Genomic DNA, 26,001 nt, shown 5'->3' on the forward strand with positions numbered 1-26,001 from the left:
TACGGTGGTATTTTGAAGATGGTTTCCAGACTCACTGACAAAGATAGGAGTGCTATCCATACTCTTCTCCAGTTCTATGATCCTGGCCTGAGGTGTTTCGTCTTCCCAGATTACTTGTTGGGGCCTTTGATGGAGGATTATGCTGGTATCTTGGGCCTTCAGATCAGAAATCAGGTTCCTTTCTATGCTACTAAGGAAGCACCTGATATTGGTGGGATTTCCCGGACTCTTTATTTGAGTCCAGAGGTGATAAAGGGGGGTCTGAAAGAGAAGGGGAAGTTGCCTGGTTTTCATCTGAGTTTCCTAGAGGCTAAGGCTAAGGAGCAGGCTGAGTTGGGTAACTGGAAGGTTGTCTGTGCCTTGACTGCCGTGAGTGTTTATGGGACTAGTATGTTTCCTAATCAAAAGAACTTCGTGGATATTAATGCCGTCCGCTTGTTTGTTCAGAGGAATCCTATCCCTACTCTGATTGGAGATGTCTATTACTCGGTCCATAACAGGAACGAGAGGAGACGTGGGGGATTGATTCGATGTTTCTCTCAGCTATTATATAAGTGGTTTATGGGTTATTTGCCTTCCAGGGGTGCCTTTGTTCTTCTTGACCAGACTGTTAATTGGGCAACCAAGCTGATGGGTTTGCGAGCCAAAGACATAGCTTGGACTCACAGTAGTGGGGTTGGACAAGATTTCATTTGCAGTTGTGGGGGTTTTCCCAATGTGCCACTTATCGGAGTTCAGGGTTGCATTAATTATAACCCTACGCTTCTTAAGAGACAAATGGGATTTGCTATGGAGGTTCCTCCTCTCAAGAGCGAGATTCAGGAAACTTTGTATTTCCCGGTTGAGGGCAATCAGGCCAGGTTGAGGCAGGTATCTGATGCATGGCGCAACATTCTAAGGAAAGGCAAGTTTGCTTGGGGTAGAGCTAATAACATGTCTTTTCCTCCGTTTGATGACTGGCTCAGCAAGAGAATGGAGCTTACTTATCTACCATTTCCTATGGTTGATCCTTGGTATCCGTTGGTTGAGGAACCTCCTTCTTCTGTTAGTATGGAAGAATTCCTAGAGATGAAGCGGGAGAGAGATCAGTTGCTTGCAGAAAAAACGGAATTGGGGATGAGTGTCGCTCGGATTCAGAGGGCTAACCAGGAGATCAGAGTGAAGATGGAAGATCAAGACAACCGACATGCCTTGGAAGCAAAGCGCTTCGAGATGGATACTGCCTACTATGGGAAGATCAGCCAAGCCTTAATATCATCTACCAGGGAGCACGATATCACTAAGGAGAAGCTAGCCATAACTTCAAAGGTCATGGAAGATGAGAAGAGGAGGAAAATCCTTGTGAGGGATCAGAGAGATACCAGAGTCAGAGTCCTCATCGCTGAGTGGGAAGCAAAGCTGAAGATTAAGGAAGCAGAGAATGTGAAGATCATCGCCGAGAGAGATCACTACATTGCTGAGAGAGATCATTACTTCAGGCAGATGAAGATTCACCAGAAGGAGATAGGGAGATTACAGTAGGAGAACACCGAGCTCAGGTTCGCCGCAGAGTTCGCGAAGATGGTTGATGATCTAGGGCCTTCTGTGGGACCCTCGTCAGGCTAGACCTTTCTCATTCGTGTGGATTACCGTCAGGACTGTTGACGGAATTCACTTGCTTGTATTTCCTTGTTGATTCTGGATAATTGTATCTGATTTGTATCAGCTTTGATGTATGACTATGGCACTTATTGTGCACTTTTGATATGCATGTTCGTTCTCATTCTGTGATTAATCTTCAAGCTTTATTTGCTTTTCCCGTATGCACTCACACAGCACACACATGGTTGGGCGGTATTTTGCTAAATCATATATCTCTGATCTGTATGATGAAATCAAATGACGAATGTTAGAATATTGTTGCCGGATTATTATCCGTCTCGATGATGCCAGGATCAAGAGATAAAGTGTTCCACATGTGGATAGACACTGCATTCATGCATGATCATGATAACTTGTGGTTTATTTTGCAGGTATCTGTTGCTAACGTGCTTGATTGTTACAGGAATCATTGCTCGTGCTCGTAGAGTTGTACCTTTGCACTCAACCCGTCCTCACAGATATTTCACCCGGCGCAATACTCCAAGGCTGATGGATCTCCCCAACACAGACGTTCTCGAGCTAAAAGAGAAAATGAACGAGCTGATCAACATCATGCAGGGTTTTGCAGTTGGTCAGAAAGCTTTGGCTGACAAAGTTGAGAAGCTCGAGCGGGCTTCAGCTGCTAACAGCGGTGTTAATCTGGATGGTGTCTCCAACCAGGGGCTGGGTGGCTCTAGAGACGGTGGAAAAAGAGCAACGGTGGGCATGGTGAACAATAATGCTGGTGGTTTCGGTGCTGCTACTGGTGGGGGGCCCGGTCAGATGGGCCATAATATGAAAGACAGACTATTCCCTCTGTTCTTTGGGGCGAATGATGACAGGGAGGAAGATGGAGAGGCTGATCAGTTCTCCATCCACAACGAGTCGTTTGGGCAATACGGTGTCCAGCCACCAAATAAAGAGATTCAATTGTTGGCGGAAAAGATCAGGGCTTTAGAAAGCTATGCAACTCCCGGGGTCGTAAATATGTCAAATATGGGGCTGGTCGAGGGGATTGTGATCCCACCGAAATTCAAAGCGCCCGCTTTTGATAAGTATAATGGGAGTTCCTGCCCAGAGACTCACCTATAAGCCTTTGTCCGCAAGATCTCTGCATACACCATGGATCAAAAGCTGTGGATGTACTTCTTCCAGGACAGTTTGTCTGGAGGATCCTTGGAATGGTACACCAAGCTAAAATCTTCTGATGTGAAGAGCTGGCAAGATCTTGGTGACGCATTCTTTAGACAGTACCAATTTAATGCTGACATGGCTCCGAGTCGTACCCAGCTGCAGGGTATGTCTCAGAAGCCAAGTGAAGGGTTTAAAGAATACGCTCAAAGGTGGAGGGAGTTGGCTGCCAGAGTGCAACCTCCACTGGTGGACAGGGAGATGTTTGGCCTGTTTATGGGTACCCTGCAGGGGGCCTTTGCTGAAAGGATGGTCGGTTGTCCTGTCACCAACTTCTCAGACATTGTCGTGGCTGGAGAGAGGATTGAGAGTTGGATGAAGCTCGGAAAGATACAGGGTGGTAATGCTTCGTCTTCAGGATTGAAGAAGCCTTTCGGGAACGGCCAAAGGAAGAAAGAGGGTGATACCAGTGCAGTATACACTCAAAGGGGACCAAGTAGGGATCGTTACTATCAGCACACTGCTGCAGTAACCATTCCTGCTGATAATCAGCCTGCTCAGCAACAACAACAACAGCGTCAACCGTTTCAGCAGAGGCCACAGAGGGCTGGGTACCAAGTCAGGGGGAGAGCAAATGATCGGCAGTTTGATAGGCCGCCAGTGACCTATTCTTTTCTTTTAAAGAAGCTGAAGGATTTGGGGCTGGTACAACTGAGAACTCTAGCACCTTTGAGACCTGATCAGAGGCCAGCCAGTTTCGACGAGAATACAAAATGTGAATTCCATTTAGGTGCTCCCGGGCATACTGTAGAAGACTGCAAAGCTTTTAAGCATGTAGTCCAAGACTTGGTGGATTCAAAAGCGATCAACTTTGCTCCTTCACCCAACGTGAATGCTAATCCCATGCCCATGCATGGTCAAAGGGGGGTGAATGCTACCTCTGAGAAGAGTAGAATCGGGCCGTCGACTGTTGATCAGTTGAAGACTCCGTTGGCTGAGGTCAAGCGGCAGTTATTGTTGAATGGGGTCTATCCGGGCTGTGGTGATGGTTGTGCTGAGTGCACTGGTGCCCCTGATGGATGCGTACTCTTGAGAGAGACTGTCCAGGGTCTGATGGACGAAGGAACTATCAGGGTTGAGAAGGCTGGTATGGGGAAGGAGGATGTCTCCACCATAACGATTTATTTTGATCCGGTTGATTTGTCAACACTAGCTGAGGCGGCTCCAGTTACCATCACGGTACCTGGACCAATTCCCTATGACAAAGATGATGTCGTGCCGTGGCATTATGGTGGGGAAGTATACTGCAATGGAGAGAAGGTGGAAGAGCAGACTGCGGATGAAACCACCATTTCAAAGGTGGATAATGCCGGACCTAGTGGGTTCACCCGCAGTGGCAGGCTGTTTGCACCTGATACCCTGAGGGGAGGAGAAGGAGAAAAAGAGAAAAAGGAAAAGGCCGAGGCTTTAGCCAGGGCGAAAGGAAAACAAGCAGTAATGACTGAGGGTACTCCTGTGGTGACATCGGCGCCTGGAGGGTCGGAAAGAGAGTTTGATGATGAAGCAGAAGAATTCTTAAGAATCATCAAGAAGTCTGAGTACAAGCTTGTTAACCATCTGCAGCAAACTCCATCCAAGATCTCAATCTTATCGTTATTGCTGAGCTCTGAGGGTCATAGAGAGGCTTTGATGAAGATTCTGAAGAAAGCTTATGTTCCTCAAGAGATCACAATCAACCAACTGGAGACGGTGGTGTCTAATGTTCATGCCAGCCATGGGCTGGGTTTCACCGACATGGATCTGACTGTGGATGGGAGAAATCATAATCGGGCATTACACATTGCAATGGAATGTAAAGGGGCCGTGCTTTCGCATGTGCTGGTTGATACCGGCTCCTCATTAAATGTGTTGCCCAAGAAAGCCCTGGCGAAGCTGAATTGTGACGGGTTGGTCCTGACTCCCACTGATCTGATAGTGAGGGCCTTCGATGGGTTAAAGCGGAGAGTGTTTGGAGAGGTCGAACTCCCGGTGAAGATAGGCCCTGAGGTGTTTAAGTCTGTTTTTTATGTCATGGATATTCAGCCGGCATACAGTTGCCTGTTGGGTCGCCCATGGATCCATGCTGCTGGGGCAGTAATTTCGACTTTGCACCAGAAGCTCAAGTACATCTGGGAAGGGCAGGTCGTCACCGTGTGCGGGGAAGAAGACATATTTGTCAGCCACCTGTCCTCATTCAAGTATGTTGAGATGGACGGTGAGATATGGGAGACCCCAAGTCAAGCATTCGAAACCGTTAAGGTGGAGAATGCTCTGTTTGCAAAAGAGGAGGAAAAACCGTCCATATCTTCGTACAAACAGGCCGCCGAGGTGGTGAAGAATGGAGAGGATCCCGGTTGGGGGAAGATGATGGACATCTCCGCCAAGAAAGACCGCTTTGGAGTAGGGTATCAGCCGGGCCGAGGCTCGTCAGGACAGGGTAGAGGACGTCGTCCTTCAGTCACATTCACCAGTGCTGGAATGCTGGATCCAGATCACGTCTGTATGGTGGGTGATGAAGCTGATAGCGACTGTGAAATCGATCGATGGATAAAGCCGTGCGCACCAGGGATGGGAATCCAGAACTGGAAGGCTGAAAAGATCATCACGGTCACTCTCCTTGAAGAGTAATGATTTCTGTTTTTGATTATATGTGCATGAAAGCCATACGTATTGCCCGACACGTAATGGTTCATTGTAAGGGCCACCTCATGTTCATATTTGCAAGATTTTGCATTATCAAATGAAAGGATGTTTTTCAGTTAAAAGCGGTGTTCCCTATTTTTCATTTATTTTTGCAGTTTAAAAATAAAAACAAATAAAAATGGCAATGTTTTCATTTTTCTTTTCGATTTGTCTCACTCCGGTTCTAAAGCAATGCATGAATCAACATTCATGCAGATGCGATCATTCTCCGGATCTCATTGATAACAATCCTGTTACACCCTCGTATGACTTCGACAATCCGATCTATCATGCTGAAGAGGAAGGCGAAGAAGATTGTGAACTGCCAGAGGAATTAGCCAGGTTGTTAAAACAAGAGGAGAAGGTGATTCAGCCGCATGAAGAGCAGATCGAGGTTGTAAACCTGGGTACCGACGAGGTCAAGAAAGAGGTGAAAATCGGGGCTGCTTTGGAGGCGAGTGTCAAGAGCAGAATGGTAGTATTGTTGAAAGAATATGTCGACATCTTTGCCTGGTCTTATCAAGATATGCCAGGGTTGGATACCGATATCGTTGTGCACAAGCTACCGTTAAGAGCAGATTGTCCTCCAGTGAAGCAGAAGTTGCGCAGAACTTGACCGGATATGGCGATGAAAATTAAAGAGGAAGTGCAGAAGCAGTGGGATGCTGGTTTCCTTGCTGTCACTAATTATCCGCCATGGGTCGCGAACATTGTGCCAGTCCCAAAGAAAGATGGGAAGGTGAGAATGTGTGTGGACTACCGAGATCTGAATAGGGCTAGTCCGAAGGATGATTTCCCGTTACCTCACATTGATGTGTTGGTAGATAATACAGCTCAATTCTCGGTGTTTTCTTTCATGGATGGCTTTTCTGGCTATAATTAAATCAAAATGTCTCTAGATGATATGGAGAAAACAACGTTCATTACACCATGGGGCACTTTTTGTTACAAGGTGATGCCATTCGGTCTCAAGAATGCCGGTGCTACTTATCAGAGAGCCATGTTGACTTTGTTTCGTGATATGATTCATCATGAAATTGAATGCTATGTTGATGACATGATAGCAAAGTCCCAGACAGAAGAGGGGCATTTGGTAGATCTGGCCAAGTTGTTTGACCGGCTGAGACAGTTCAGACTGAGGTTGAATCCGAATAAGTGCACGTTCGGAGTGCGGTCCGATAAATTGCTGGGGTTCATTGTTAGTGAGAAAGGAATCGAGGTTGATCCTGCTAAAGTAAAAGTAATACAAGAAATGCCTGAACCGAGAACGGAGAAAGAGGTTCGTGGTTTCTTAGGTAGATTGAACTACATTTCACGGTTCATATCTCACCTAACAGCCACGTGTGAACCTATATTCAAATTGTTAAGAAAAGATCAAATGGTCAGGTGGAATGATGATTGCCAAGCGGCATTTGAAAAGATAAAAGAGTATTTGCAGGAGCCTCCGATTCTGATGCCTCATGTGGATGGAAGACCGTTAATTCTGTACTTGACAGTCCTCGAGGGGTCTATGGGGTGTGTATTGGGGCAGCATGACGAGTCTGGTCGAAAAGAGCATGCCATATACTACCTTAGCAAAAAGTTTACCGACTGTGAAACAAGATATTCACTGCTCGAGAAAACTTGCTGTGCTTTGGCCTGGGCTGCTCGCCGACTAAGACAGTATATGCTGGTTCATACCACTTTATTGATTTCCAAGATGGATCCGATCAAGTATATTTTTGAGAAGCCAGCATTGACCGGACGGGTTGCGAGATGGCAAATGATTTTGACTGAATATGATATTCAGTATACCTCTCAGAAAGCAATCAAGGGGAGTGTATTGTCTGATTACCTCGCCCAGCAACCTATTGATGATTATCAACCGATGAAGTTTGAATTCCCTGATGAGGACATCATGTTTCTCAAATCGAAAGATTGCGAGGAACCGATCCCGGGGGAGGGGCCTGACCCTGAATCCGAATGGATTCTGATGTTTGATGGGTCCGTTAACGTGAATGGTAGCGGTGTTGGTGCTGTTTTGGTTACGCCGAAAGGATCCCACATTCCTTTTGCTGCCCGGCTAACATTTGAGTGCACCAACAACGTGGCTAAATACGAAGCTTGTATATTGGGGATTGAAGAGGCGATTGATTTGAGGATCAAGAACCTTGTCATATATGGAGATTCAGCTCTGGTTGTAAATCAGGTTAACGGAAAGTGGTATACGCATCAATCTCATTTAGTTCCATACCGGGATTATACGAGGAGATTGTTGACGTTTTTCACCAAGGTGAAGATGCATCACGTGCCTAGAGAGGAGAATCCTTTGGCAGATGCTTTGGCTACTCTGGCTGCCTTGATTAAGGTGCAGAGGTGGAATCAGTTCCCCAGTGTTGAGATTGGACGTCTGGATAGACCGACTTATGTGTTTGTTATTGATACAGCGCCTGATGATGAGAAGCCGTGGTATTTTGATATCAAGCGCTATCTTGAGACGCAAGAGTATCCTGAGGGAGCATCCAAAAGGGACCGAAAGACTCTGCGGAGGTTGGCCATGGTGTTCTATCTGAACAAGGATGGGGTTCTGTACAAAAGGAATTTTGATTGGGTCTTGCTCAGATGTGTTGATGATAAAGAAGCAAGCCAATTGATGAAAGAGGTTCACGAAGGATCATTCGGTACCCATGCCAGTGGGAATGCGATGGTGAAAAAGCTGCTGAGAGCAGGTTATTACTGGATGACAATGGAGGCCCAATGCTTTAATTTTGTGCGGAAATGTCATAAATGCCAGATTTATGCTGATAAGGTGCACGTGCCTCCAAATCCGTTGAGCTTGATGACGTCTCCGTGGCTGTTTGCTATGTGGGGCATTGATATGATTGGGAAGATTGAGCCTACGGCTTCGAATGGGCATCGGTTCATATTAGTGGCTATTGATTACTTCACCAAGTGGGTGGAAGCAACCTCTTATACGAACGTGACAAAACAGGTCGTGGCCCGGTTCTTGAAGAGAGACATCATTTGCCGATATGGGGTTCCCGAGAGAATCATTACTGATAATGGTTCTAATTTGAACAACAAGATGATGGCAAAACTGTGCCGGGAATTCAAGATTGAGCATCACAATTCTTCTCCCTATCGTCCGAAGATGAATGGGGCGGTTGAGGCAGCCAATAAGAATATAAATAAGATTGTGCAGAAGATGGTTGTGACCTATAAAGACTGGCATGAGATGTTGCCATTTGCATTGCATGGGTATCGAACTTCGGTGCGCACATCTACTGGGGCAACGCCTTTCTCATTGGTATATGGGATGGAAGCCGTGCTACCGGTTGAGGTTCAAATTTCCTCTTTGAGAGTCCTGATGGACGTAAAGTTGCAAGAGGCTGAATGGGTAAGGACCCGGTATGAAGAGTTGAGCCTGATTGAAGAGAAGAGGCTGGCAGTCATCTGTCATGGGCAGTTATACCAGCAGCGGATGAAGCGTGCTTTTGACCGAAAGGTACGACCTCGGGTATATCATGTGGGAGATATGGTGCTGAAAAGGATCCTTCCTCCTCAAAACGATCGAAGGGGCAAATGGACACCCAATTATGAAGGTCCATTCGTGGTCAAGAAGGTTTTCTCTGGTGGAGCCTTGTTGTTAACGACCATGGATGGCGAGGTTTTTCCATCCCCTGTGAATGCGGACGCAGTTAAAAAATACTTCGTATAAAGAGACCCGCTGGACGAAAAGAATAAAATAGTCCAGGCAAAAATGGGCATCCCGGCGAACCAAAAACAAAAAGAAAGGTTCGGGCAAAAATTAGGGATAAAAATGAAAATTGTACACCCGGCAAGTCGAAAACCTGAAAAGGCGACTTGGGCAAAAAAGGGTATCCCGGTGGACTGAAAACCCGAAGAGGCGGTCCAGGCAAAAGAGGGATTGAAACGAACAACTGCATCTGGCATGATCGTTTGTACTTTGGATATGACATGGATAATACCTGGTAGGGATCAATCAGAAACGTCTTATTCAGAAGGCGGAAAGCACGGAAAGTCTGAGGACATATGGGGTGTAACCGAGTTGGAACTCGATGAGATCACGGTTTCACATTGCCATTAGAATAGATTTTTCCTTTTGTGCGCAATTACCTCTTTTCAGGAATTGCTTCCTTTGTATCGATCTGAGCCACACTTTTCCAATCAATAAAATGCATATTCAGTCAAATAATTTTGTTTTTTTTGTTTTCATTACCGTTTTGATTGCAAAAACATCCAATTATTTTTGATAAGGAATCTTGCATTTTAAGACATACAGGTCCCTTCCAATGCATGCTTATAAGATTGAGAATTTGAAATCTTATTCGGAAGGTTGAGTGACCCAAGTGTTGAAATCTTGACACGCCGTGGGCACGTTTTTATCTAACGATCTTTTTTGCAGGTACTGTTAGATATTTTCACTCACTTGCACGTTGTGACGTGGAAGCTTTTGGCAAAAGAAATCCCCGCAGAGTCCAATCAGGGACGAACGAGTACGAGAACGGTGAAACGGCGACGGAGGACGTCCGACGAACCTTGAGAATTAATCAAGAAGACTCTTCAAAGTCGGAAGATTAAAAAGATTGTATAAATCCCAGGAGTTCGCTCTCCGTAGAGCACGGAGCCGTCGAGAGTACGAGGTTCAACGAGTCGATGGGTGCTCAGTACCCGATTGTCCCAGTTTCCCCAAGCAGAGTCGGGATTCTTAATTCCCCAGCAGATTCAAGGTCTGTATCTTCCCTAGCAGGGTCAGGATGGTTATCCCCGGCAGGTTTGAGATCGGTGTTTCCTCAGTAGCCAGGCCTGGAGGTTGCTATTTCCCATCGGAGGTATCTGTGGGTGTTGGGTTCTCCAAGCAGAGTCGGGATTGTTGTATCCCCAGCAAGTCAGAGACCATTGTATCCCCACAGAGTGTGTTGGTGGTTTATTCCCCAACAGTGTCCCCAAGCGGGTCGGGTGCAAAGGAGGCTTTCCCCAGCAAGGGTTGCTTTTTCCCAGCAGCAGTACTATTCCCCCAGCAGGGTGAAGTTGGAGCGATGGCGAGTTCCTCAGCAGAGTGTCTCGAGCTCCTCAGAAGAGTCCCTTGAGGGGGATGCTTTTTATACATTCATCATGTAGCATAAGCATAGCATGTTGCATAATAAATCGCGTAGCATTTCCGTGATTATGGAGCATTACGCTGGAAAAAGTTCATGCATCATTATTGCAAGCATAAGCTAGTCTCAAACCGGGGTTATTGTTTGAGAGGTGGTTTTGCCCGAAGGTGAAGGTGTTACTCCGAGGAGTTTGGCACCGTATTTTTTATCAACGGTATTCCCCGGTAGTGCGATATTGGAGGAAGATTTTCTGTCGAGCAGAGATGGGAATGTTAATCAAAGAAGTTTCGGGGTCCAAAAAAGAGAGAACAATAAAGAGAATAATCCCCAGCGGAGCGTAAATTGTTCGTCCGTTAAGGGTTGAATGGAGAATAGCCGGTTCGTGGCTTGTTATCCCCAACATGGGTCGTTAGCATGCGTGCCGACTCATTTATCATTGTTTATATTTCTGCCGATGCTGATAGGCAAGAAGAATTTCCTGGTAACCAGACCGAGGCGGGTATTCAGAACTTGTGGCAGTCAGGCCAGTTTCCGATTCTCAGATCGAAGAAGTTCTCAACAATCAGGACGAAGAACTTGTGGCAGTCCGGCCAGTTTCCGATTCTCAGATCGAAGAAGTTCTCAACAATCAGGACGAAGAACTTGTGGTGTTCAGACCAATTTTCCGGTAACCAGACCGAGGCGGGTATTCAGACCGATGTGGCATTCCGGCCAGTTCCGATTTCCAGATCGAAAAAGCTCACGGCGATTAGATCGATGCAGCTTGTGGCAGTCAGGTCAGTTTCCGATTTCCAGATCGAAGAAGCTCACGAAGTTCAGATCGATGCAGCTTATGGCAGTCAAGCCAGTTTCCCGGTATCCAGACCGAAGCGGTATCCAGACCGAAGTGGTGTTCAGACCAAAGTGGCGTTCAGGCTAGTCTCCCGGTATTCAGACCGATATCAGTACTCTCATATTCCGGCGTTCAGTATGCAGACTGACGAGCGGCATTCAGGCCATGGTTATTCCTATTCCTGAGTCGGTATTCAGGCCAACTTTCTCCGTACCAGACGGGTTTCTCTCAAGATTGTTTCTTCGCCGATTCTGACAGGCGGTGTTAATTATTTTCCCATCAGAGTGCAAATTGTTCGTCTGTTCTTGGTATTCAATCACTCTTCATCCTGATCATTTGAAAGCCGAGGCTATTCATATCGACAGGTTCACAGTGGATTGAATAGGGGCAGCTGTAACACCTCAAAATTTGCCCTCCTCTTTTGGGACTAGCACTACGCCAAAAACTGGAATAGACAGCGCACCTTAGAGGGCGCTTTATTACAAAAGCGCACTCTAAAGTGAAGCGAAAAAATAAGGAGCGAACAACTGGAATAGACAACGCACTTTAGAGGGTGTTTTTGTAATAAAGCGCCCTCTAAGGTGAAGCGAAAAAATAAGGAGGAGATAGAGGGACAACAATACAGGGCGCTTTTTAAAAAGCGCCCTCTAAGGTTACCCTTAGAGGGCGCTTTTTAGAAAGCGCCCTCTAAGGTTACCCTTAGAGGGCGCTTTTAAAAAAGCGCTCTATAAGTCCATGTGCATTTCCAGTTTATAAAGCGCTTTTGGAAAGCCTTAGAGAGCGCTTTCATAAGCGCCCTCTTAGGCCCCCTTTAGAGGGCGCTTTTTTTTCACAAGCGCCCTCTAAGGTCCCCTTTAGTAAACATTAAAATTATAACATACTGCGCGTTTTGTTATTTCACTCTCTGTTATTTTCGTTCTTTTTCACGTTAGGGTTCTCACTGCTACGATTTTCGCTACTTCTAAGGCGTTCTCCTTCCACCTCTGTTAGATCTACGACGTTTCCTCCTTCTATTAATTCGTTGTTAGCTGTTCGATTTTGACACCATAGGTATTTTTCTAATCTTCATATTACTTGGTTTCTCTTCTGACGTTCGCTATTGTTCATTTTTGGTTTCATTTTTCTTGGTTCATTTAGGTTCTTGCTACGATTTTGTGGTTAGCAGACAAATTTGGTCGCCGGCTTTTACTTATTGTGAGTCTGAGCTTTTTCGATAATTTTTGCATTCACATTACTATTTGTTTGAAGGGTAATAAGAGATTAATCAAAATCTCCTATTGCAGGTTTCTTCATCTGCAATGGCTTTGAGTCTTTTGGTTGTTTCAATATCATTCTACTTGAAGGTAATAATAATTTTTTTGTTTGTTATATTTTTTGAACATCTTTTTTTTGTTTATTTTTATATATACATAATACATTAACTAGATATTACACATGCATTCATGCATAAATGTTCAGAAATTTGTAACACAGATTCACAGGATTATATATCAGTAAATTCTTCTTTATATTTTTGGTTTTTTATATGGATAATATATTTTATGTTGAATTTGCTCTCAGGAATATATATCACCAGATTCTGATTTATATGCGACATTGAGCCTCGTATCGGTGGCTGGAGTTGTGGTGTGTAAATACAACTTTATTACACAAATGATGGTTTCTATTGTTTGTTTCCCTAACTTCATTATTATAAACTTTCAATTTCTTTCAGGTCATGGTTATTGCATTCTCTCTGGGATTAGGAGCAATGCCATGGATTATAATGTCTGAGGTACAATTTTCTTCAATAATAATATGCATGACAACCCTATATGAACAAACCTTTGTTGTAATATAATGTGATAGTTGATGTGTTGAATATATTTTACATAATAGATTCTTCCGATTAACATCAAAGGCCTACCTGGAAGTTTTGCAACACTTGCCAATTGGTTCTTTTCCCGGTTGGTTACATTAACAGCAAATTTGCTCTTGGATTGGAGTTCGGGAGGTTTGTGTGCATTGCCTATGTTAATTTTCTATAAATATCTATTGTTTCTAACCAGAAGCTTCCTATGTTTTTATCAGGAACCTTCACAATATATACTGCAGTGTGTGTTTTCACAGCAGGATTTGTTGCCATTTGGGTCCCCGAGACAAAGGGAAAAACTCTTGAAGAAATACAACAGTTTTTCAGATGAAGTTTCCTTTCGAGTAGCACTTCAGCTAGTATTCACTCATGTATTCACATTCATATTTTTTTTTTCTGAATCAACTCAATTCATTTTTGTGCTCTTTGGTCTTGTTAAATATGAAAAATACCAAAACAGTGTGATTTTCTAATCTAGCAGCATACTTGCATTTTTGTTGTAATTGATTGATTATAAACAAATAAATGAAAGAGAGTGATTATTATACATTTCAATTAGAGTAGCAGTGGTTTCGGTTCATGACATTTCAAATAGCAAGAGGATCATATAAACAATAAGCATATATCAGTATTTGTATTTTAATATTATAAAAGCATAAAAAGAACCTTTAGTTGCTCTTGTGAATTATAACAAGCAGCTGTATGCCATTTTCTTCTGGTTACCTCTTGTGGCTGCAACATAACCTGAAATGAGAATATGGTCACAGAGACATGTGATGCATGTAAATGTTAAATAACCACCCACTTTAGAGGGCGCTTTCCAAAATAAGCGCCCTCTAAACCCTTTAAATTTCCACTTTAGAGGGCGCTTTTCAGTAAAAGCGCTCTCTAAACCCTTAAAGGTTTCCACTTTAGAGGGCGCTTTCCAGTAAAAGCGCCCTCTAAACCCTTAAAATTTTCCACTTTAGAGGGCGCTTTCTTTAAAAAGCGCCCTCTAAAGTGGCCCTTAAAGGGCTTAAAGAGCCACTTTAGACAACGCTTTCATCAGAAAAAAAAGCGCTGTCTTTACCTATGCCAGCGCCAGATTAGAGGGCGCTTTAAAGCGCTGTTATAGGCCAAAAAAAATGCCCTCTTTTCCCTTATTTGGCGTAGTGTAGCTAAGCATGTTGCATTTCATTTCTTAGGTCATTAGACATTAGGCATTGCATATCATATGGTTACATCAAGCAAGTCATCCTCCTAAGTCTTGGTCAGAAGATAAAGAGGTCAAAAGATTCAAGCCTGAGGGTTCATTGAGTTGATCACTAACCATCTGAGGGTTGTGCTTCAAATTAGGGTTCTTGGTTCCTCAAGGGGGTTGAGCTTCATCTTGGTTGAAATGGTACATCATCATCATCATGGTCTTGTCATCACCAAGAGATTCATTATGCTTGATCAGATTCCCTGGGATTAGGGTTTTGACCTCTGGTCAACCCTAATCAGTTGTATTGAGCCAATCAGGGTTTTGCAAGGAGATGAGGGTTTCAATGGATATGGGGATCATTATATGGTGTTGATGAGCTTGTGGAAGCTAGGGTTTCATCATTGAGCCATTTCATCAGAAGATTGAGGCTCAAGTTCATCTATGCATGGCCAATTCATCTATCAGTCAACAAAAGTCAACCAATGGTCAACTGATGGATTTGGAGGTGGGAGAGGTCTAGAAACACTTCATTCATGTCCAAACAAGTTTCATTTGACATTTCAAACATCAAGATTGAAGAAAATAAAGTCAGATGAAAACTTACCAAAAATAGAAAGTGACCTGTAATTCAAAATTGCCAAAAATGGAAAGGTTTTCTCCTTGAAATTACATGTCCCAAAATGCTTCAAATGAAATTTTTTCCAACATGAAAGTTGTAGATCTTGCTCTCACCTTTCCAAAAAGTCCAAGAACATGAATTTCTCATTTGTGGTTGGCAAGTTGTGGATCAATCATTGTCAAGAAAAGTTGAATTTCAAAAGTGCATAACTTTTGATTCACAAGGCCAAATGGAGTGAGGCTTTTTGGAGCAATTTTCTTTTGATGTCCTCTATCCTATTCAGGTATCACATTTCATTAAAACTCGTCACAAAAAAAGTGCATTTTTCACTTGAACCTATTTTGAAAATTGGAGGGAAAAAGGTGAATTTGAAAAATAAGCATGGCATTCACTTAATTCCACTTGCATTGGCCTAGGAATAACATTTCTGAAGTGAATTGAAACTAAAAATGCACTGTTACATTGGTTTTGTGCACTTGAGGGTGAAATGCTAAATTTGTCATAAAACTTGGTTTTGGCTTAAACACTTGCATTAATATTAATTGTGATTAGCAACATACTTAACATCACATATATAGGCTAAATCACAACTGTTTCATTGCTAATCATAACAGAATTGAGATCTAGATCTGAAAATCACAAATTCTCTCAACTTTTTCTTTCCATTTTTCTGCAAAATTTTCCATAGAAATTGCATTGTTCTTGCTCGATCCTTGATTCTCCATCATAATTGAACACTTTGGAAGCTAAATTCATGAACTGTGGAGCTGTTTTTTGAACTGTTGCATCAAGCTTCTTCAATGGCAACTGAAATTTCTGAGCAAATCAAGCACAATTAACATCAAAGCCTTGCTTCATTCACTCATACAAGCATCAAAGAACTTCTGTTTTAGCATTACAAGGCTTGATTCACACGATTTCACATCTGCCATTCAATCAAGGTCAGTTTTCGACTTGCACAATTCATGAAATCAATTGGTGCATCTTGTAGATCTTTCTTAGTAGGGCAAACTGCAATTTGTTTCATTGATTTTCATCAAGAAATGAGAGAGTTATAGCGAATTTAAGATTGATGCACAAGAATGTTTTTCATCGAATCTTTTAATTTAGGAGGAGTTAGGTTAAATTGATTTAAGATTGTTGATGTGCATTGTGAGATCTTTCCAATGGTATATGGTTTGTGAATTTTGGTGATGGTTTGTTCTTGAGCTATGAACTTGTGATGAACGCGTATGAAGCTTTAGGTTTTTCCAGAATTTGGCGTTTTGATCCATAATCTCGCTTATTGCATGCGCTAGGGTGTTAGTGGCTCATGCACTGGACCACGTGTCCAGGTCCATGCTGAGCGCGCGCTGGATTTTGAAAATGTCCTCTCTTCGATTCCGTCTGAGTGCATTCTTATTTTGCCTTTTGCATTTTATTTCAATTATGCCTTACATGTGCATGCTCCTTGTTTCATCATTTTTTAATTTTTCTCCACATTAGAAAAATCATATCTCCTAAACTATTAATCCAATTGACATGAGGTTTTTTTCATTGTGATCCTTAAGATCTCTAAAATGTTTTGGTGATTTTTATTAAAATTGTGCACGTGTGACTTTTTGAATGGCCTAGGGTTTGCTCATACATGTGTTTGCTTGCACCTTGCTTGATGTTTTGATTGTGAAATGATGATGCTTAAACCAAAATTCTTGAAATTTTGCATGTGTAAACTAGACATCCTTAGGGACATTTTGGCTTTGAGTTTGTGATTTTATCGTTCCTGGTTTGTGAGATATGCTATGATCAATCTAGGTGTGACAATGTGTGTCACACCATTTCTTGTCCAGCTTGTGGAATTTCTTTACCATGCCATATGAACTCAAAATGACCTGAATTTTTGCATGTTGGATTTTCTGGATGTTAAGTTTGATCATGAAATTTTGTGGATTTTTGGATGCATTTCCAATTTGTTTGAGAATTTCCTTTCTGTTTGACCAATTGTGGACCTTTTGTGAGTCATGATCTTAAATGATTTGTGAAATTCTTGATATGTATTGGATGGACTTGAAATTTTGTGGAGTGATTCTAGACATCTTGAAATGTGACATGGCTTTGGTTTTATTCATTTATCTTATGCCAATTCTGTTTTATGCTTGCTTGAAGTTGATGCATGATTTTGTTCCTTGTATGAGCTTGTTTTTCCTTGCCTTGGCTTAGGGAATTTAATTGACATGCTTCCAATTTTCCAATTGACTTGAAATTTGGTATGATGATCATGATATGAATGTTGTTTAGCCATGATTTTACTTGGGATTTATTGATTTGTTTTGGATTGGATTTGGATTGATTCATTCTGTTTGGTCCAATAAGCTTTGAACTTGCATGTTTTGCACTATTTGTTGTGTGAAATGAAATTGGTGTATGATATGAATGTGAGACCAATTGGATGATGTTTTAATTTGATTGAACTTGATTCTTGATAATTTTCATGTTCTGTTTTGAAATATTTCTCCCTCTTGGACCCTAGGCTTTGTCCTAGGGGTTTGCTTCTCATGTTTGAGTTGTGTTTTCAGGACAAAAGGCATATGGCATGGAGGAATTATTTCACTTGGCTTGAGTTGCTTGTTTGATTGATGTTGATTAACATTAAGTTTGTTTTGTAGGTGGCTTCTAAGCCATTTGTGTTGAGCATTAGCTTGTGCTTTGCTTGATGCATTGCTTGTGTATAGTTAACTGTTAACCATTAGCTTGTCTGTTTGACTGTTTGAGCTGTGTACTGATTATGTTAGATTGTTTTCAGGTACATTAGTTGCTATAGTTCATTGTGAACTTGCTTTTGCTGTTGCTTGGTTGCTTAACCAATAGAGGTATAACTTCTTTGACTTCATGTAGTCTGGAAGACCTGTCCTGTTATTTGGTCAGGCACCTGTCTGAAGCCCTCCTTAAGAGGCAATGCTTGTGATTGTTTATATTTGTGCCAAGCAGGAAAAGACCTTTGATAAGGCAATTGACAGATAAAAGAGATGTGCAGTCCATCTCCTGTTACTTAGTGTGTCATCCCTTTGCTCACATTACATGTTGATGCATTGTGGATACTGACCCAAGATCCTTGTACAGTTGTACAGTTGAGTCAGTCATAAGTGTAGAAGGGTTCCCACTTTCTGAACCCACACTTCCTTTGTCTGAAGCTCTCCCTGGCCAGGGATAAGAGCTGTGAGGTCTCATCCTCACTTCCCATTCATCTGCTTCACCCTAACTCTCAATGTTAAGGTTAAGAGCTAACATCACCCATCACAGTTGGCTTGCTTTTGCAGCCTAACCCTTCTGTGAGCCCACTTTGTCTGTATATAGTGTGTGCTAATTGTGTATGTTTGCTTTGTTTTGCTTGTGCTTGTATGCCTTGCTTTGCCTGTTTAGGATTAGCTTGCTGCCTGTGCAAGTAGATAGAAAACTCAACCTAGGACCATTGTGGATTGCATGATAACTATTAGGCTCGAGTCAGTCTCCCTTTTAGTTTGTCATTTCCCAGTCTCTGGTTAGGAGAAAGTTTCTCCCCTGTTAAGGGGAACTACGTTGCCCTGATCCTCATACCAGATGAGGTACGTAGGCAGGAGGTCGTACGAGATCTCTCCGGGCACCCTTTTTCTTTTTTGTGTGTGTGTGCTTGACAGTTATTAGGCTCGAGTTCCAGACTCCCTATTAACTTGTTTGGTTGTTGTGTGCTTGGAAGTTGATATAAGTCCATCAATTGGCATTTGGGTTCCAGTGTGGGTTTGTTTGGTTCGGGCGTTGATGTAAGTCCAATGATTGGCATTCGGGTCCCATGTTTGCCCTTTTTGTGTGGAGTCTGGCCTAAGTCCAGCGATTGGCAGTCGGTTTCCTGTGTGTGTTTTGTTTTGTTTGGCGTGCGTGAGCCGAACTACGGTAGCTCTGATTCTCATTCCAGATGAGATACGTAGGCATAGGATGCGATATCCTATCGAGCATGTTCCCCCTTGTCCCGAACTACGTTGACTCTGATGTTTGTTTCTGACAAACTACGTAGGACCAGGATGCGATATCCTGCCGAGTTATCTTCCTCCGTTCTCCACCTGTTTTGCTTTAGTGTGTGTGCCTGCATTCTTTGGGCAGTTTCTTTTAGCAACCTTATCCTATCTTTTTGAGCGTGGATACCGTCGAGTACGACGGACGTGAGGGGTGTTAATACCTTCCCCTTGCGTAACCGACTCCCGTACCCTGTAATCTCCGGTCGTAAGACCATTTCCTTTCCAGGTTTACTTCGAGCGTTTCCTTTCCCTCTTTGGGATAAATAATGCACGGTGGCGGCTCTGTGTTGTTTTGTTTTAGCCCGCTGGTTGTTTTTCGCGGATGCGACACCAAGCAAAGTTCCGCAACACTTTTACCGAAAAAATCTTTTCCCCTTAGGGTCTTCAACTCCTTTCGCAGCTCAAGGAATTGATCTTTCATTTCATCCATCTTTCCATAAACATCCGGACCCTCAGACGGCTCTGAATGGTAGATTATGTCCTTAACACGAGGCAGAGTGTGAACAATTGGTGGTGGTACGGACATGATCGGGCTAGATGCCGACATGGAAGCAAAAGTAGGCGCAAAACCTTCAGGTACAAAGTTGGGCGGTATTCCCCACGGGAATCCGGCAAGCATGGCGGGAGCGAAATGAGCGGCATGCACGGTTGAAGAAACAACCTCTAATATGACCATCCTCTGAGGAGGAGGAGTTACAGGAGTTGGAGAAGATTGACTTTGAGCAGCTATGACTGACTCCATCATGGCAGTCAGACGGGTAATCTCGTCCTTCAAGTCTCTGTTCTCTTGCTCTAGATTTTCCATGATTCGCGGATGATTGGCGTGGGTATTATATCAATGAGTTAACTTGGCTGAAGCATAGAAGAAGAACCAATAAGACATCCGGCGAAAGAGAAACATGTTATGCAAATGATGCATGAAATGCAATGCTTGATTGTTTTTATTTTCAAGGATCTTACTGTTTTATTTGCAAATATATATAATAACAATTGCGCAATTTGATTGACCATAAAAAATATCATTTATTTATATAATTGGAAGGATTACACTGAGTACAATTTTAGAAACCAAAAATACAAAATACAAGGGAAAAGGAGACTAATCATCCTAAGGATCCCTAACAACAACGTCAGAAGATCAGGCCGCAGGCGCGTACTTCCTTCGAATGCGTCGGATCTCAGACTCAAAGGAAGTCTTCATCTGAGTCTTTTCGAGGACAAGCTGATCAATAATCTTCTTCCAAGCAACGGAAGGCTGAGGCATACTAGAGGAAGATGAAACCTCTAGCTCTCTCTTCCTCTTCATTACTCGGTCTTCAAGAAGCTCAATAAGTGCATCCTTATCCTTAGACTCAAGCTGCAACTCGTCATGCTTTCGGCTCAAAGCATGGAAACGTTCTTCCCACATATCTTTCTCTTGCTTCATCTTGGCGAGTGCTTCTTCCAACTCCTCTACATCTTGGTTAGGGAGAGTTGATGACTCAACCACAACCATAGACATATGTTTCTCACAAGCATAAGGCATATTTAATTCCAAAGCTCTCTTCTTCACCTAAAGAGTGTAAGCTTCCAAAGCTACACAATTGCGCGAACCAAGCTCGGATCTTCCTTTCCTATGCACATTATGCCAAGCATGCACAATCTTCTGCTTCAAATGTTGGGCATATTTACCCTCTTGATAGGAAAGACCTTCTAACAGAGTGTTATTAGGTTTGTCTCTCAAGGGCAACCCAAGTTGACGATGAGCCAAAGCAGGGTTTTAGTTGATTCTTCCTTGTATACCAACGAAAGGCACATTAGAGAATTCACCACAACAATCAACAATCTCCAAGCTACTCAATGAAGAATCATACAAAACTATATCATCATTAGTGAGAGACATAAGTCTCCGAGACCACCTTAGACATTGTTTGTTCTCCACAAAAGCAGGCGTATGAGGAAAGTGCGAAATAAACCACTTGTACAGAAGAGAAACACATCACACAATAGTTCCACCACCTTTAGAATTCCTTAGATGCAAAGAGAAGTACATATCACCCAACAAAGTAGGCACATGATTTCCAATCAAGAAGATTCTAATGGCGTTAACATCAACAAAACTATCAATGTTAGGGAACAAAGCCAACCAATAGATGAGCAACACAAAGATAACTTCAAAAGCATCCACACTACCGGCTTGAGCAAAGTTAGTAGCTTCCTTGATGAGGAACTCATAAGTCAATCTAAACAATCCTCCTTGCTTCACCCAATGAGCCTCTATCTCAGACTTCTTCAAATGAAGAGCTTCAACTATGATATGAGATATGGGAATCTCCTCCAATCCACTAAAAGGAACGTTGTCAGAAATAGGTATTCCCAAGAGATGTGCATACTCCTCTAACGTAGGCACAAACTGATAATCAGGAAAAGTGAAATAATGGTAGAGAGGATCATAAAACTGAACTAACACACTCAAGAGTCCTTCAACCACATCGGCAAACAAGATAGACAAAAGCTTCCCATGATGTTGCTTGAAATCCAAGGGATCTAATACAAAGGATGATAACTTCCTTAACTTTTTCAAATCTGGACATCTGAAGTTGTACTTCTTAGTGTTCCTTCGTTCACAATCCATGGTCTGAAAATATTTGCAAATAAGACCTTAGTTCCTTGAAATTATTTTTGGTGTGATGAATGTTATGATGCGCATGAATGCATGGATGCAACAATCACAAATAAGGGATCACACACAAGGCAAACAAACAAAGGTCAAGGGATGAATCAAGTCATTGTCAAGATCAATCATCCATTTTGGTGGATTATGGTTTTCACCTTATCCACACCCAAGTTCCATTGATATTGACAAGACTTGATTGGATCAACCAAGAATCAAGGGTTTGTTATGAGTCACGAGCATGGAGTTTGGGTAAGAACCATCCCAAAGGAATCTACTAAGGATAAAACTTGTAAATCATGTTCTAAAAAGTTCCCAGAGTCTTAATTTCATCTATCGAATATTACAGGTTAGGATGAATGACTCATCAACCCACAATATTCTCAAGAGAAACTCGTCTGAGTGTAGTATCGCGTAACTGTTGTCAAGTCTACACTTGAACAGTCTCCACACTACGTCTTAAATAGGCCAAGATGGGTCAAATGTTCTACGGTCCTCAGCTTCTCGGACCCCAAATTAGAGAGAGTAATGCCTAACCACAAATAACTTGTGTGACATTCATAACCCCAAAAAGGTCTCCACTGAGTAGATGGGTCTCAAGCTAACTTGGTAAGGACTACTCCACACAAGTCGAACATGACTATACCAGCTTCCTATCTTAATTGCACTCAAGTTCGGGTTAGAACTTATCTCACCACTCAGAGATCACCAAGCACAACAAGCAGATTATATCACACAAACAAATATACAAATATATACGCACATAAAAAAGAAGGCTAAATCCACTGAGGACTACTCCCCAGTAGAGTCGCCACTTAATTTCCGTAGCGGTAAATTCATGACCATCAAGCTATGGATAAACTAGACGTCAATTAAAGCAGAGTCGCCACCGCACTTTTGTTGTTTCCAAGGGAAAAGGGAAAAGTAGAAACAAAACCAAAAAGTAAGAAGTTTTCAAATCAAAACTAATAAAATGCCAGAGATTACATGTAAGGGGGTTGGTTACGCAGAAGGAAGGTGTTAACACCCAAAGTGTCCTAGGTACTCCTAGGGAGCCCTTTTTTTTTGTGCATATGTATTTTTGTACAAAATGATGTTTGAAATAAATAGAGTGGAGGGACGAGAAAATAATTCATTAATTATATTTTTGTGTTTGACAAGACCTTCGGACTTGTGCCTACGTACCAACATAAAATGAGGGATCAAAACCTCATAGTTCGTGGTAACAATTTCAAAGTGAATGCATTGCTTTTAACAAAAAATTAAGTTTAACAAAGGCACAAAAGACCTAAAAAGTTTTGAATGAGTGTTAGTTCTTTTTGTCTTTTGAAATTTTAAGTCAAGCATAGTTAAGCTCATTTACAAATTTAATTAAGAAAAGAGTTTAAAAATTCAATGGCATAAGGCCAAAGCTTCTAATTTGCAATATGGTCTAAGTTTAGAAATCACAAAGAAAGAAGATTTTGAAAGAGGGGAAAGATTTGAAATTAAATAAGTGGGGAAGAGATGAAGAGACTAATCCTAAGCAAAAATTTAAAAGTTAAGAGTTGAAAAGATCTGACCAATGGGCTGCAATCCAATAGACAAGAATGTCATATAGAAACCCAATTTTCCCTTTGGATTTTAGAATTAAGCAATATCAATACACAAATAGCAAGATGAATAGCAAGTCATCAAATAAATATAGCCACATCCAAGCTTAGCAACTTCATGATCTCCTTCATAATCTCTCATGCATCAGATGAATTCAAAGATAGGCACCAGGCACATGTTCAAAGTAATAGCTTCAATAAGGCCATGTAGTAGATGAACTTAGATGGGATCACCATACTTGCTTCAGATGAAGTTTCAAATCATAAGCACTTTGTTTCATGAAAGTTGGCATTTGCCAAGTCCTTTTGCATAGGGATTGTTGCCTAATTCTAAGTCTAATGTCTTAGAGCAATCCAACAATCCACACAAATATATTTTAGGGTTTTTGTTGTTATTATGTACATTAAGGTCAAAAGACCACAAACACAAACAAGTATATACAATCACAATATATTCACAAAGTGAGGCTCAAATGAGAAAAGTGAAAATGGCATTAAAGTAAACAAGTTGAATGGTGTGAATAATGGCAAATGAATAAAGACTTAAAATTAAAGTGCATAAAAGTAAATGACTTGAATTTAAATGTGTAACACCTCAAAATTTGCCCTCCTCTCTTGGGACTAAGCTTAACATATTGCATTACATTTTTAGGTCATTAGGCATTGCATATTGCATATCATGTGGTTACATTGTGCAAGTCGTTCTCCCAAGTCTTGATCAGAAGATGAGAAAGTCAAAGTGCAAGCCTAGGGTTTATTGACTGATCATTGGCCATCTGAGGATTGGGCTGTGAATTAGGGTTTTGTGATTCTCAATGGACATTGATCTTCATCTTGATTGAAATGATACATCATCATCATCATGGTTGGATGTCATCAGGAGATTGAAGAAGATTCCTTGAGATTAGGGTTTTGACCACTGGTCAATCCTAATCAGTTGCATTGGGCCAATCAGGGCATGATCAGGAGATGAGGTTTATAATGGTGATGGGGTTCATTCTTTGATTATTTTGTGCTTATTGAGGTTAGGGTATCATCCTTGAGCTATTTCAGTTGAAGATTGGAGCTCAGATTGATCTATGTATTGCCAATTTCATCTGTCAGTGGAAAAGTCAACTGTGGTCAACTGTACATGATCTGATGAATTTGGAGGTGGAAATGAGTTAGATGCACTTCATTTATGTTGGAACAAGTGTTATATGACATCTCAAAGCTTAAGAATGAAGAAAATCATTTCACCAAAAACCAGATCTGAAAACTCTCCAATTCTCTCAATTTCCTCAAGAACACAAAACCTTCAACTTCATCAAACTTCATCAATTGTTGATCAATCTTCGAGTTTCTTTTTGATTTGAACTCCTCTCATCATCATCTCCAACTGTTTGTGAAGATTGGAAGGCAAGGAGTGTGGAATCGTGACTGTACAAGGATTCATCATCAATGGCAAATCGTGATTATGAGCACTAGGAGTGGAATCAAGCAAATCTGAACGCATCATTCACCTTCCTGAGGATTATGCTACATCTGTTTGAAGCCAAAACACACGAATCCATCCAATTCCAGCGCTGCAATTTCCAGGTGAGTGAATTTCGAATTTCATAAAATGCTTGATGGTTATATGCGTTTTAAAGTTCATCTCATGTGGAGTTCAGTGATGTGTTTAGTTTATGAAATAGATGACTATAGCTCAGGAAATCTGGATTTAAAGATGCGATGTGAAACCCTAATTTCATCGATTTGCAAGATTTAGGAACTTTTAGATGAAATTAAGTTGATATTCGAGATCCTCGTGTTAAGACGGTTCTAACGGTTATCCACTTGTCCATTTTGGTGATGTTTTGAAATTTGCGTGTTCTTGAGTGGCTGGGGAAAGAGACGATGAAGTTCTGGAGATTTGAGTGTTTGATCTTCATTTTGGTTTGAATTTTCAAACAAGGTGTTTACCGCCCCCGCCTGTAACTATTTACAAAAGTGCCATTGGCTAATTCAATTTAATTAATTAATTCTTAAAAATTGTAAAAAATTCATAAACATGTTAGAAAATTCATAAAAAATCATAGAAAATTCAGAAAAATATGAGAGTTGTTTCTTTGACTTCCTTGTTGACTGTAGATTATTTTTGACCTATTGGTCAAAGTTGTGCATGGTGGAAATTGTGTTTGACTTAGGGTTCTTTCACATGTATGTAAATTTGATACACTTTGCCATGTTGTTCATGAAATTCTCATAGTTGCAAATAAATTCTTGAAATCTTTTGTGATGATTGTGGACTGGTTGATGCTTATTTACATGTAAATTTCATGAATTTTTGATACCTGGTCATTGAGATACAAATTTTTGAACTTAGGTGTGACAATGTGTGTCACACCTCATTATGTCAACTTCATGGATTTTTTTGAGTGACCTATACTTGTTGGATTAATGTGAAATTTTGCATGATGATTGATTAACATGTTAGGATGCTATGTGATTTTTTGTGGAATTTTATGTGGCATTTTCAATTTGATTGCTATTTTTCATCTCTGTTGGTCAAAATTGCAAGTTCATGTGACATAGGTTGGTAGATTTAATGTGAAATGCTCATATGGTATTGAATGATCATGAAATTTGATATGCTTGTAATAGACACATGATAGGACATCCCTGTTTTGGTCTCATCCATTTCTTTACT

General features: G+C 41.6%; 1 protein-coding gene across 1 annotated transcript; it reads left to right on the top strand.

Annotated features, from left to right (window-relative positions):
* The first annotated feature begins 2,346 nt into the window (after nucleotides 1–2,346).
* Nucleotides 2,347–13,586, top strand: LOC127115209 (sugar transporter ERD6-like 6). The gene is made up of 8 exons (XM_051046805.1): nucleotides 2,347–2,601; nucleotides 3,043–3,225; nucleotides 12,541–12,597; nucleotides 12,687–12,746; nucleotides 12,964–13,029; nucleotides 13,118–13,177; nucleotides 13,282–13,396; nucleotides 13,474–13,586. Exons 1-8 carry the CDS (start codon nucleotides 2,347–2,349, stop codon nucleotides 13,584–13,586), a joined length of 909 nt encoding a protein of 302 aa, XP_050902762.1.
* Nucleotides 13,587–26,001: the final 12,415 nt, after the last annotated feature.

This window comes from Lathyrus oleraceus, chromosome 1 (assembly GCF_024323335.1).
Source record: "Lathyrus oleraceus cultivar Zhongwan6 chromosome 1, CAAS_Psat_ZW6_1.0, whole genome shotgun sequence".
NCBI lineage: Eukaryota > Viridiplantae > Streptophyta > Magnoliopsida > Fabales > Fabaceae > Lathyrus > Lathyrus oleraceus.